The 14,019-nt window shown below is 52.6% G+C and overlaps 1 protein-coding gene across 1 annotated transcript; it reads left to right on the top strand.

The window, feature by feature from the left end:
- Nucleotides 1-4,326: 4,326 nt before the first annotated feature.
- On the top strand, nucleotides 4,327-13,946 carry BET1L (Bet1 golgi vesicular membrane trafficking protein like). The gene is made up of 4 exons (XM_066583143.1): nucleotides 4,327-4,428; nucleotides 9,101-9,192; nucleotides 11,014-11,070; nucleotides 13,476-13,946. Exons 1-4 carry the CDS (start codon nucleotides 4,410-4,412, stop codon nucleotides 13,641-13,643), a joined length of 336 nt encoding a protein of 111 aa, XP_066439240.1. The 5' UTR covers nucleotides 4,327-4,409; the 3' UTR covers nucleotides 13,644-13,946.
- The last annotated feature ends 73 nt before the right edge of the window (nucleotides 13,947-14,019 follow it).

Below are 14,019 nucleotides of genomic sequence, written 5' to 3'. Positions count from 1 at the left end.
AAGATGTGATACGAGGGGCATGGAGGCTCTAGTACCCTGTTGTACCACCTCTAGCTTGAATACAAGATGTGATACGGGGTGCATGGAGGTTCTAGTACCCTGTTGTGCCTCCTCTAGCTTGGATACAAGATGTGATACGGGCGGGCATGGAGGCTCTACTACCCTGTTGTACCGCCTCTAGCTTGGATACAAGATGTGATACGGGTGGGCATGGAGGCTCTACTACCCTGTTGTACCGCCTCTAGCCTGGATAGAAGATGTGAAACAGGCGGGCAAAAAGGCTCTAGTACGCTGTTGGGCCGCCTCTAGCTGGGATACAAGATGTGATACGGGCGGCCATGGACACATACAGGTTCCATATAGTATCCTGCGGCATATCGTCCCACATCTGCTGTAACTGTGCCTCTAGATCGTGCGAACACATAGGCTGTTGAAGCATTCTCCTGCTGGAAGCCGCCATGAGAGGAAAACATGTGGCTGCAGGATGTCCTGAACATATTGCTAAACTGTCATTGTCCCTCATACCACTACTAGTGGTGACCGACTGTCATATGTGATGGCTCCCCCCCCAGATCATCACACCAGCAGGGGGCAGTGTGCCACTCCACAGCAAAGATGGGATTGAGGTGTTCATCTCCAAACATGAACATGGCTGTCATCGGTGCACAAACTAAACCTGGATTCACCGCTGAAGACAACCCGGTTCCACTCCAGTTGCGTCATTCACAACACCACTGCAAACAAAGGTGATGATGCGTGGGTATCAAAGGCAGTGCATGTAACAGGTGGCATGAGACTAAGGCCTCCTTCACACGGGCGACAAATCGCATGTATGTGAGCCCATGCTTTCCTATGGGTTGCTTCACACATGCGATATTTTGTAGCACGCAACAACCCGACACAAAAACCTTGCAGGTCTGGCAATATGCGCATGACTTGTGAGGTTTTGTAGCCTATGTATCTCTATGGCGCCCTTCTCTCTGTTGCATTGCATGAAAATGCGATTTTCGTGCAGTGCGCTGCAACTTTGACAGTAGGAAATCTTACTGTCAAAGCCAAATCTAAGACTTAGCTGCAGAGAAAAAAAATACAAACCAACTTAGAGCGATCTCCACCGCTGCCGCAGCTTCTCCGTGAGTCCCAGCACTGCTTCTTCTCTTGATCTTTTGGCCGGGGATTGAAACATCCCCAGCTCCTGGAAGTGCTGGCTGTGATTGGCTGACGCTCAGCCTCACCCTCGCAATCCAAGTGGAAACCCCAGGATGTGAGACGCTTTCACATGGAAACAGCCTCACATCCCCGCGGGGCTGAAGGAATCCCCTGGCATGGCTGTTCTCTCATTGTTTTCAATGGGTCTGACACTGCTGCCACCGGCTACATTGAAAATAATGGGAAAGGCTATGCAAGGAAACAAATCGCAGCAACGCGGTGCCATGCAGGAAAACATTGCAAATGTGAGTGAATCCATTTTATGACATTGCGTCAATCTAGTTTTCCATTATCTTCTAGGCCACACAACCCCTCTAAGCATACATGTGGCATTTAGTGAACTAGGAGCAACTGCAGGATTGGCACTGGCACAACCGTTGGTCTGACACTTATAGTCAGGAATGACAAGAGTCTCTCCTGTCTTTGGTACAGGAACATCCTGGAATAGTCTAAAGCCAGGATACACAGGGCCTTCTTCAGTCGAGAGGCACTCTGTCCAATCAGGCGCATGCGCGGTGGCTGCACTGACAACACCATGCATGCGCCTGATGGCTCAGAACGGCACACACACATTGAGGTGGAATGCATATGGTCTCCAGCGGGTGGAGCTAGAGGCATCACTAAGGACAGAAAGGGGCGTGTTTTCAGCTGATGAAAAAGGAGGAAGGCCGGCCCGCAGACAGAGTTGGACCGCCCATCGGGCAGTTCGGGGTTAATTTGCATATGACGGAGGAGGAATATCTCAGGAATGGTAACCCAATGGAAACTAATAAAGGTATCTATAGATTTATTATTACAGTGCACATGTAACTGTGTAATCTGCTCGTATCACGAAAATTAGGTGACAGACTTCCTTTAAATAGGCATCTGGCAACAGAGCAAAAGAAGAAGAAGGAATGAGACAGACGTAGAGCAGAAGAAGAAGACATGGGGCAGACCTAGAGCAGAGGAAGAAGAAGACATGGGGCAGACCAGAGCAGAGGAAAAAGAAGACATGGGGCAGACCTAGAGCAGAGGAAGAAGAAGACATGGGGCAGACCTAGAGCAGAGGAAGAAGAAGACAAGGGGCAGACCTAGAGCAGAGGAAGAAGAAGACAAGGGGCAGACCTAGAGCAGAGGAAATAGAAGACATAAGGTAGACCTAGAGCAGAGGAAGAAGAAGACATGGGACAGACCTAGAGCAGAGGAAGAAGAAGACATGGGACAGACCTAGAGCAGAGGAAGAAGAAAACATGGGGCAGACCTAGAGCAGAGGAAAAAAAAAGACATTGGGCAGACCTAGAGCAGAGGAAGAAGCAGACATGGGGCAGACCTAGAGCAGAGGAAGAAGAAGACATGAGGCAGACCTAGAGCAGAGGAAGAAGAAGACATGAGGCAGACCTAGAGCAGAGGAAGAAGAAGACATGGGGCAGACCTAGAGCAGAGGAAGAAGAAGACATGGGGCAGACCTAGAGCAGAGGAAGAAGAAGAGGTCTGAAATGAATTTATGTGTTGATATTAATAAGGGGGCGTTTTTATATGACTTTTGCGATATTGACAAACTCGGACTGATATTGCGCTCACAAACCTGTGATTTTTATGAGAAAATTGCATCCCGCTCGCATCGCTGCACCGTGTAATTGCACCCTAAGGCTAGCTTCACACGGGTGATCGCGATTGTGCCTTGAGAAAATAGCGGCAAAATTGCGTCTTTGTTCCTGTGATTTTTGGGCGTCAGCAATGCTTTTTTAAAAGAATAACCTCGCATTGCACCGCTGCCGCCCGTGATAACATCGGATGAGCTTTTTATCGCAGTAGTCAATAGGACTTTCTAATGTTAAACTCACTACGTAACTGTGCGATAAAAAGCAGCTCCATCGGGAAACATGGGAGATAAAAAAAGCGCACACCGCAGAAAGAGGATGCCGCGATTTTTTATTCTCTCTACACCGCATCCGTGAAAACATCGCAGACGGGAAGGAAACCATTGTAAATTATTCGTCTCATAATCTGCTTTCTTACTGACTCTTGCATCACGCAAAAATCGCACAATTTTCTCGCCCGTGTAAACCACCCTAAGGCCGGACTCACATGAACATATTTATGCGCCTATTTGCACACAAAAAAGTTTGCACGTGCAATACGCAGAAAATAGAAACCTTGATTTCAAAAGCGCGTTGATGTTCACAGGCGCGTATTTGGCGTACGCAATTCTTTTGCGAAAAAAACCCCTAAAACTAATTAAACTAATTGGCCATTGGCTGAGAGCATTGGTGCGTGCTTTTTTGCACATGCAATTGCGCACAACTTGAGCGCACAAAAAGTACAGTAAAAAATGAAGTTGCGTGAGCGAATACTTAACACCTAGTGGGCAAAAACGCGGCACAAATGCTTGTGTCAATCCGCACAGGGATGTAAGCGTATTTTTATGCACATTTGCACTGCATATTCCCTCGATGGGTGTTTCCTTTTTACAAGCGTCTCTGCGTATTTTACTGTATTATTTGTGCGCACGCGCCCTGCGTATTTGCGCTTCCAAAAAACACACACGCGCTCCCCTCAATTTCAAGGAGTAATTCAGGTTAATTCGTTTATGATGTTCTTTAAGTGCACAATAAGCACCAAAATAGGACATGCTGCCTTTTAGTTTTTGCGTGATTCAGCTGCGCACGCCCAAAAAACGAACATATGAGTAAACCCATCAAAATCAATGGTTTCTGTTACCTGCGTATTGCATGTGGACTCTTTATATGCGGCGCAAATGTGTTTGTGTGAATAAGCCCTAAACGAGGCCAAAATATATATTTTATGAAAGCCACACCCCTTGGACAGGCCACTCCCACTATGTCAAGCTCTGTGAGGCGCTCTCTCCGGTGACATCTGTGGTAACAGACATGACAGAAATAATTCCTTGGGCACTCCGGCATTTTTACTCGCTTGTTGTAGCTGTAGATAATTTTAGGGAGTCAAAATTGTCAAATTTCGGTGCATTAGGAAACAAAATTCCACTTTTTATCTATTTCTGTTCATCAGAATTACCTCAGCTCACCAGCAGAGGGAGCTAGTGCGGAGCTCAGAGCAGCCGTCACCATAGTAACGCTCGGCCTACGAGGCGCGGCTTCAGAACTACGAGTCACTGCCTTCCGTGCGTGACGTGTAAATTAGGAGGCGGGGCCAGTGACGCCGCAGATTCTGCCAGCTCACAGCGGAAGAAAACAAAGATGGCAGAGTGGGGCCGAGGTATCCAGCGGTGTGGGGGAGTAGTGGCGGTGCGCTGTGTGTGGGGGTCGTGTGGCTGACAGGGGCGCCATTGTGAAGGGGACGCTGTGTTCCTTGTATGAAGGCGCCCCATGTGATTGGAAGCTCTACTGAGTCCCATAGCAGGAGTGACACTACAACTCCCAGCATGCCATGCCAGACTGTGCCTAGAAGTAGAGCATGCTGGGAGTTGTAGTTTCTTAACTGAGCAAAATTTGTGTCTGAGTGCTTTCCTAAAAGCTGGGCAGCCAAGTGTAAACCATTCTAGTCAGCGGCGTCCGTCCGGCCCTGTTCTAGTCAGCGGCGTCCGGCCGGCCCTGTTCTAGTCAGCGGCGTCCGTCCGGCCCTGTTCTAGTCAGCGGCGTCCGTCCGGCCCTGTTCTAGTCAGCGGCGTCCGTCCGGCCCTGTTCTAGTCAGCGGCGTCCGGCCGGCCCTGTTCTAGTCAGCGGCGTCCGGCCGGCCCTGTTCTAGTCAGCGGCGTCCGGCCGGCCCTGTTCTAGTCAGCGGCGTCCGGCCGGCCCTGTTCTAGTCAGCGGCGTCCGGCCGGCCCTGTTCTAGTCAGCGGCGGCCGGCCGGCCCTGTTCTAGTCAGCGGCGGCCGGCCGGCCCTGTTCTAGTCAGCGGCGGCCGGCCGGCCCTGTTCTAGTCAGCGGCGGCCGGCCGGCCCTGTTCTAGTCAGCGGCGGCCGGCCGGCCCTCTTCTAGTCAGCGGGGTCCGCCCGGCCCTCTTCTAGTCAGCGGGGTCCGCCCGGCCCTCTTCTAGTCAGCGGGGTCCGCCCGGCCCTCTTCTAGTCAGCGGGGTCCGCCCGGCCCTCTTCTAGTCAGCGGGGTCCGCCCGGCCCTCTTCTAGTCAGCGGCGTCCGGCCGGCCCTCTTCTAGTCAGCGGCGTCCGGCCGGCCCTCTTCTAGTCAGCGGCGTCCGGCCGGCCCTCTTCTAGTCAGCGGCGTCCGGCCGGCCCTCTTCTAGTCAGCGGCGTCCGGCCGGCCCTCTTCTAGTCAGCGGCGTCCGGCCGGCCCTGTTCTAGTCAGCGGGGTCCGCCCTGCCCTGTTCTAGTCAGCGGGGTCCGCCCTGCCCTGTTCTAGTCAGCGGGGTCCGCCCTGCCCTGTTCTAGTCAGCGGGGTCCGCCCTGCCCTGTTCTAGTCAGCGGGGTCCGCCCTGCCCTGTTCTAGTCAGCGGGGTCCGCCCTGCCCTGTTCTAGTCAGCGGGGTCCGCCCTGCCCTGTTCTAGTCAGCGGGGTCCGCCCGGCCCTGTTCTAGTCAGCGGGGTCCGCCCGGCCCTGTTCTAGTCAGCGGCGTCCGCCCGGCCCTGTTCTAGTCAGCGGCGGCCGGCCGGCCCTGTTCTAGTCAGCGGCGGCCGGCCGGCCCTGTTCTAGTCAGCGGCGGCCGGCCGGCCCTGTTCTAGTCAGCGGCGGCCGGCCGGCCCTGTTCTAGTCAGCGGCGGCCGGCCGGCCCTGTTCTAGTCAGCGGCGGCCGGCCGGCCCTGTTCTAGTCAGCGGCGGCCGGCCGGCCCTGTTCTAGTCAGCGGCGGCCGGCCGGCCCTGTTCTAGTCAGCGGCGGCCGGCCGGCCCTGTTCTAGTCAGCGGCGGCCGGCCGGCCCTGTTCTAGTCAGCGGCGGCCGGCCGGCCCTGTTCTAGTCAGCGGCGGCCGGCCGGCCCTGTTCTAGTCAGCGGCGGCCGGCCGGCCCTGTTCTAGTCAGCGGCGGCCGGCCGGCCCTGTTCTAGTCAGCGGGGTCCGCCCGGCCCTCTTCTAGTCAGCGGGGTCCGCCCGGCCCTCTTCTAGTCAGCGGGGTCCGCCCGGCCCTCTTCTAGTCAGCGGGGTCCGCCCGGCCCTCTTCTAGTCAGCGGGGTCCGCCCGGCCCTCTTCTAGTCAGCGGGGTCCGCCCGGCCCTCTTCTAGTCAGCGGGGTCCGCCCGGCCCTCTTCTAGTCAGCGGGGTCCGCCCGGCCCTCTTCTAGTCAGCGGCGTCCGGCCGGCCCTCTTCTAGTCAGCGGCGTCCGGCCGGCCCTCTTCTAGTCAGCGGCGTCCGGCCGGCCCTCTTCTAGTCAGCGGCGTCCGTCCGGCCCTCTTCTAGTCAGCGGCGTCCGTCCGGCCCTGTTCTAGTCAGCGGGGTCCGCCCGGCCCTGTTCTAGTCAGCGGGGTCCGCCCGGCCCTGTTCTAGTCAGCGGGGTCCGCCCGGCCCTGTTCTAGTCAGCGGGGTCCGCCCGGCCCTGTTCTAGTCAGCGGGGTCCGCCCGGCCCTGTTCTAGTCAGCGGGGTCCGCCCGGCCCTGTTCTAGTCAGCGGGGTCCGCCCGGCCCTGTTCTAGTCAGCGGGGTCCGCCCGGCCCTGTTCTAGTCAGCGGGGTCCGCCCGGCCCTGTTCTAGTCAGCGGGGTCCGCCCGGCCCTGTTCTAGTCAGCGGGGTCCGCCCGGCCCTGTTCTAGTCAGCGGGGTCCGCCCGGCCCTGTTCTAGTCAGCGGCGTCCGGCCGGCCCTCTTCTAGTCAGCGGCGTCCGGCCGGCCCTCTTCTAGTCAGCGGCGTCCGGCCGGCCCTCTTCTAGTCAGCGGCGTCCGGCCGGCCCTCTTCTAGTCAGCGGCGTCCGGCCGGCCCTCTTCTAGTCAGCGGCGTCCGGCCGGCCCTCTTCTAGTCAGCGGCGTCCGGCCGGCCCTCTTCTAGTCAGCGGGGTCCGCCCGGCCCTCTTCTAGTCAGCGGGGTCCGCCCGGCCCTCTTCTAGTCAGCGGGGTCCGCCCGGCCCTCTTCTAGTCAGCGGGGTCCGCCCGGCCCTGTTCTAGTCAGCGGGGTCCGCCCGGCCCTGTTCTAGTCAGCGGGGTCCGCCCGGCCCTGTTCTAGTCAGCGGGGTCCGCCCGGCCCTGTTCTAGTCAGCGGGGTCCGCCCGGCCCTGTTCTAGTCAGCGGGGTCCGCCCGGCCCTGTTCTAGTCAGCGGGGTCCGCCCGGCCCTGTTCTAGTCAGCGGGGTCCGCCCGGCCCTGTTCTAGTCAGCGGGGTCCGCCCGGCCCTGTTCTAGTCAGCGGGGTCCGCCCGGCCCTGTTCTAGTCAGCGGGGTTTGCTTGGCGCTGAGTGGATGTGAGAGCAGCTTTAGGATCGGTCAACTCGGCGTCATACACAGCTGAAAAATCCACGCCAAAATCCGTGTCATGCCAGCGTGGATCCCTGCGCTGATTCACCCGTCAGCGGGCAAAAGCCACGCGCAGAATTCTGCCGCTGGGACTAAAAGTAACCTTTTAGTGTCAAAAAGACGTTGATTTTGATGTGAATTTTATGAACCGAATTCCTGGGCTATTTTCCGCCGTTCCCGCCGGCCGGAGTCACGCCAACGTATTCTCTCTGTGTTACAGACAAACAGTAGCACGCGATCCGCAGCGGACAGAACGCTGCTCTCAGTGGGTTCGCTCACATAAGTAGATGTTGCAGGAGCATTTTTTAAATTTTTTGTTCAAAATAATTCTCACTTTCTGTTTTCCTGCGTATTTGTGTGCAAAAATAGCGCATAATGAACTAATTACACTAATCGCACGTTTCAGTGAACGGCAGCGTGCCTGTGCGAGCGAATATGCAGGATTTGTGCGCTTAAAAAGGACAGAAAAAACACGGACGCAAGGAAATACGCAACGCCTGTAGTGCGAATGCGCTTACAGTTATGTGACCACGGATTTAGGCCGGTCTTACACAGGCACAGCTTGGACCTCCATCTGACCTGTCCGCAGGGGCCGATATTCCTGCAGAACCATTTCATCACTGGCGGAATCTATGCCACGATGAACTGCTGCCGTTCTGAAGGCCGAGGGACGTCCAGCCGCTGCTAGATGGGGGCCTCTAGTGGCCGCGCAGTGTATATGTCCACTGGGGAAGGTCTTCTGAACTGTCCTTCACACGTGCAGCTGCAGTATGTTCCCCTTAAAGGGCTGATACACCAGGGTTGGAGAGGAAACACAGCTCCGACCCCTGTGTAGTGGTCGGTGCTCGTAATTACAGCTGCAGCTGTCACTGAAGTCAATGAGATCCCAGCCTGCAATTACAGGCGCAGCTCCCATTGATTTTAATAAGAGTTGCAGTTACAAGCACCAGCCACTACACCAGAGTCGGAGCAGTGGCTTCCACTCCGGCCCGGTGCTTTCTGGCAAATGACCCCTTTAAGTTACCAATAGTAAAACAATGGATGCCAAAGGGTGTCCTTTTTTGTCTTACATCATTCGAACAAGTATGTACGGAACACCACTTATTTTTTAAGTGTATAGGAAAGTGTACCTGCTGCGTACTCCGACACACGGCGCCCAGCGACATCGTATACCGCACTCGCGCGTTATTTCCTGAGGCGTATGTCAGACACTGCAAGCAGCGTGTGAGCTGGGCCTTAGGTGTCCTACGTTTCTGGGTGCGAAGGCCACTATGAACTGGAAGACGGTGCAGCGCTTTGCCTCGCTGCGTGTCTCTTAGTCATCATTAACGCCATCTCACAGTTGCGGTTTTTTTGCGTATTGTGCGTTGTTCAGTCGCTGCATGCGTTTACGTTGGGCGATAATCTTTCCGATTCTCACTGGATCACGGAAATCCGAACGATAATTACTCTGTGTATAAGCAGCTTACCGCCGCGTTGTGACCGTGTGACCCCTGATCTGGCGGTAATACCATAGCGCTCATTCTCCCAACCCTCTCTCTGCTTGCAGGTTCCAACACGGGGGCGGTAGATGAGATGATGGATGCAGAGAACAAACGTCTGGCTGAAAACCTCTCCTCTAAAGTAACACGACTGAAATCGGTGAGTGTCGGTGCGACCGCACATCGTAGAGAAACCCTGCGCCAAAACCCGTGTGCCGGTGATCACTGCAGAACTGACTCCTTGCATAGCGATCAATGAGTTCTGCATTAATAAACCGCGACTGTCACCTTCTACTTGGATTTCTTCTGTTGTGAGTGAATGGGGTTTGTTACACGGTACTGAACAGCGCTGCCGGATCTCGCCTCGCATTTCACAGCTGAGATTCCGCAGCACTTTCACTGCGTGAGAACGCGCTCTAAGGTGCAGAGCCGCAGCTGACCGAGCTGCCAATCCTCTCGCTGCGCAATCGGCAGCCCCTTACTGCAGCCCTCACATCCCTCATGCAGCAACCGATGCTAAGAGCCACGTCTGTCGGTGGTGTGGAAGTGCGGGGCGGCCGCAGTGTTTAATAGTGGTTGCCAGGTGAGGTCTGCTGCTGATTGTGAGAGGAGGGGAGGCGAGGGTACCCAACTTTCCGGGACTCTGAACGTCAACCGGACAAGCAACCATCCCCACCAGCCACAATTCTACAGCCATCTGCCTAGCCCTGTGCTTAATATCGCTGCCACCACTCAATGTTCATGGGCGTTGGACACAAATGCTAATTACCCACAGCTAATTTCTAATCAAAATCTGCACCAATGATGCGGATTTTGACTCTTTTTGATGCAAAAATGCTGCAGATTTCACTCTTATTACATTTTCTACTCTTATTACATGGCAGCCTCCTGCCCTTTCTTATGCCATAGGAATTTAAAAACTCTATCCAAGTGTAAGGGGCCGCAAACAGCCAATGGACAAGAGTGGCGCTGTTTCTGGTATAAAAAAGAACCTCTCATGTAAACCCCTGGGGACGGGAATAATAATCTTTTTTATATATGATGCTAACACATTCCTGCTCCCTTTACAAAGCAGAGGGTACAGAAATACATTCAGATCTTACAACTAATGAACAATTCAAGTGCTAGGACTGAGGAGCCTGTTCACAAGAGCTTACAATCTATGACGAAATAGAGATAACACAAAAGGATAAGTTCTTGTTCTGTATGATGGTCCAGCCAGTTCTTATAAAGCAAGGTAGTATATATAAAGGTCACCAGCGGATATCTGTGTATGTACAGATATGAAGGGCATTTCACTGCATGGAGTGGGGGAGAACTGCTGGGTGTAAGGAATCCAGTTCCGAGTAGTAATGTAGAATGGGTGGGGTAGAGACAGAGAATATTAATTAGGGAAGAGGATGGGTTTGCCTAAAGAGATGTGATTTCAGAGCAAGTTTAAAGGGCATTTTGGGGCAAATAGTACTGATCACCTATCAATCATTGATCTCCAGTGATCCGCCGATCATCGGGATTGAAGCAGGAAGTCTCACAGGCGACTTCACTTCCATTGGAACTAATGTGAGTGAAGCCACCTCTGAAACTCCCTGCTCTGACTCCGATGATGACATTCAGGCCAGCTGCATTGACAGCAGGCTGGACGATTAGCTGCTCGACGGAGAACCTGAAGAGCCGATCCACGGTGATCAACTATTGAAGACCTATCCTCAGGATAGCATTGGCCTAGAAAGCCCCTTTAAAACTGTGGATATTGGGATTTATCCTGATTGTTGTAGCGCATTCTAGAGAGCTGGTGCAGCTCGAGAAAAGTCTTGGAGGTAGAAGTGGGAGGTTTGGATTATGGAGGAAGATAGCCTTGAGTTCATTAGCAGAACAGTTCTGACCTTTCTCTGAGTAGTTGTATGGCAGCACATGCTTTGTATCCTACATAGTGAATGCGGTGCTTTCACGGAGATAACAGACTCTTGTGTTTTTTCTGCAGCTTGCACTGGACATCGACAGAGAAGCGGACGATCACAACAATTACCTGGATGGAATGGTGAGGATCCGCTATCCGCAGTCAGAGAAAACCATACATTATATCAGTGAGGGTTCACTAAAATAATCCCCTTCTCTCTATTTGCAGTACATAGAACAGCTCTGAGGCACAAACTGCTGCTCTAAAGAGTGACGTACTGTGGGCAGAGAACAGGGAGATTCCAGAGCAGGTGTGGGTCTCTCATAGGCATCTAAAGGGTGCGTTCACATGCTGCAGATTTTTGTGCAGATCTGCTGCAGATTTCACCCTTTCAAATGGAAGGGGTGAAATCTGCTGCAGATTTGCACCAAAATTCGCAGCAAGTCAGCGACGTGAAAACACCTCCTAAAGGAGTCATCCAGCACTACACTAGTGATGACCTCACCTTAGGATAGATCAGTAGTTAACTGATGGGGGTTTGCAATCAGATGTCTGAAGTGACAGCGGGGCTCGGGGGAGTGCCATTGTTTTAGTCTATACCAGGCACAGCGCTGTGCATTGCATAGTGGATGTGCCTGGTATTGCAGCTGGGTTCCATTTACTCAAATAGGACTGAGCTGCTTGCGGGCCATGTGACTGATAAATGTGATGTCACGTGCCTGATGAATGTGATGTCACATGCCTGAGAAGAGCGTTCATTCGAATGCTGCGACCTCTTCAATCAACCTGTCGTCGGGGATCCCTGACGATCAGCTATTGATGACTTATCCTGAGGACAGTCATCAATAGCCTAGTGCTGGAAAACCTCCTTAACCCCCTGACGTATCATGACAAGGATGCTCGTCAAGGGTGACAGTCAGTTCTGTGAAAGATCAGGTGTCAACAAAGTCTGTAATACACAGTCACACTCCAACAGTGCAGATCAGAAGAATCTAACTTCATCCCATGCTGTCCATGCCCTTGGATACTACATCCCAGGCTGGCTGCGGCATACAGGGGGATTGATATAGGAGGTGCCCTCTCAATGATTCGCTGTGATGAAACCTATGCCATCCAGTGAGTGCCGAATAGATTATGTCACTACGGCGGAGTCTGCGTCACTATAGGCAGGCTTTCCCGCTCTATTGTCAGCATGCGGGGGTGCTCAATGAGTGAAAACAGGGAAGGGGAGATGTGGACGGCAGCGACAAACTGAAGATGGGTATGAGATGTCACCCCTTCCTTGGAGGCCATATAGCAGTCTTTACATGGAACTGGAGAGGTGCATGGAGGAAAGTAGGCTGGAGGCTGTGGGAAAACATGGCCTCTTCTGGCCTATTACCTGGGTTCTTATACGGGAATGGAAGACGTATTGTGCTGCTCTCTACGAACTAATGGCAGTGCCATGTCACGTGTTCTGCAGCTGGTGGCTTCCCAGATATCCTGCGGCCTGTGCAGCTCAGGTAACCGTGCCGCTCCTTTTGATATTTTTGGGGAAACCACAACTCCCAGCATGCTTTGACGGCTGAAGATCTTCAGTGCGCTGGGAGTTTTTCTCCCTTCTTGTGAACCGTTTGCGGTGGTTTTGATAGAAACGAGCTGCAGCTCCTTGGAATCTATTGCATATTTCAATAAAGCCTTTTTTTTAGGCGAGGCCAACCGCCTTTGATATCAGATATAAAAAAAAGTTCTTTAGCAAGTTAAAAAAAAAAAAAAACTACTAAATTTTGCGTCACGCTAAGCGAGCGCATTATAAGCGTTGACTTGGCAGGCTTTTCAGCATCCTTCCGAAAACATATATAACTTTCACCGTTCTGTAACAACTTTGTACTGAGTAGATCTTGACCTTCTGAAGATACAGCTGACGATCCCGACCTCACTAGGGGCTCATTCACAAGGGCGTATTCTCTGTCCGTATCTTTTTACTGACTCAGTACGGACACATTTTTATGTAAACGGATGTTGCGCATAAAAAAAAAAAACAACCGCGGAATGTCCTAGTTTGGTTTACATTCACTGACATGTAATCAGGAGAGAAAGTGACACTTCATTTTTTGTGTCTTTTTTTGCATAAAAAACAGTGAATATGGATGCAAAAAAATGTGCATACAGACGCAGTGAACACTGCATACTCTTCACAGACCGAAATTGCAGGCGCCTGTGCGAATGAGGTGTAAGATTGCCTGCTCTGGAGGATAAAAATGCCGTCTGTGTAGCAGACCTATTATTTGCTCATGACTTCTAGGCCGTGTTCTCATGGAGAGGATTTACTGTGGAATTTTTGTACGGAAAATCTGCAGAATTTGCGCTAAACTTCTTCGTAAATGAACTGCGGTGCAGATTTTATGGCATGGAGACGCTGCAGAAAGCCCACAGATTTCACCTTTTCTTTGCATTGCACAGGGTGAAATCTGCAGCGTTTCTACACCAATATCCGCAGCGTGTGAACATCCCCTTACCGCCATGCAGGGTTGTACATTACTAATAAAGTTTTTCTTCTCCTCTAGGACTCCGACTTTATGAGCGTGACCGGCCTTCTGAGTGGCAGCGTAAAACGATTCACTGGAATGGCGCGCTCTGGACGGGATAATCGCAAACTCTTATGCTACATCTCCGCCGGCCTCGTTGGACTCTTCTTCATTCTGTACTATCTCGTGTCACGGGCCAGCACGTGATTAACCCTTTACTATGAAAGACATTGATTATGTACAGACACCCTGTGATCCGGGCGGGGAGGGGCCTTTGGCTTGAGCTGAACGCTGAAGAGGATCTTGGCACTTTATACTAACGTCTTCCGCAGCGAAGACTGTTGATTAACCCTTTAATATGTATTTTTTAATAAACGAGCAGAGAGATCGGCAGGAGCACACAGTTGTTGTATTGACGATAAATCTTTGTTTCTCATGAAGTCTGACAAGTTCTATCTAAATAGTGTTATAACATTCTTGATAAAGAGCTTCCATGTATTTTACTACTCATTTGGCTGTTTATGTGGCATATTTGGCTTCAAAAGTGGCCTGCTCTAGTGGAATAGGAGTAATTAAAGAGAAT

The sequence above is a fragment of the Eleutherodactylus coqui genome, chromosome 11 (assembly GCF_035609145.1).
Source record: "Eleutherodactylus coqui strain aEleCoq1 chromosome 11, aEleCoq1.hap1, whole genome shotgun sequence".
NCBI classification, from domain to species: Eukaryota; Metazoa; Chordata; class Amphibia; order Anura; family Eleutherodactylidae; genus Eleutherodactylus; species Eleutherodactylus coqui.
This window is presented reverse-complemented; position numbering and strand designations above follow the sequence as displayed.

Coding starts and splice junctions, on each gene's coding strand:
- BET1L (XM_066583143.1), top strand. Junction 9,193..11,013: donor AAGTAACACGACTGAAATCG/GTGAGTGTCGGT, acceptor TTTTTTCTGCAG/CTTGCACTGGACATCGACAG. Junction 11,071..13,475: donor ACAATTACCTGGATGGAATG/GTGAGGATCCGC, acceptor CTTCTCCTCTAG/GACTCCGACTTTATGAGCGT.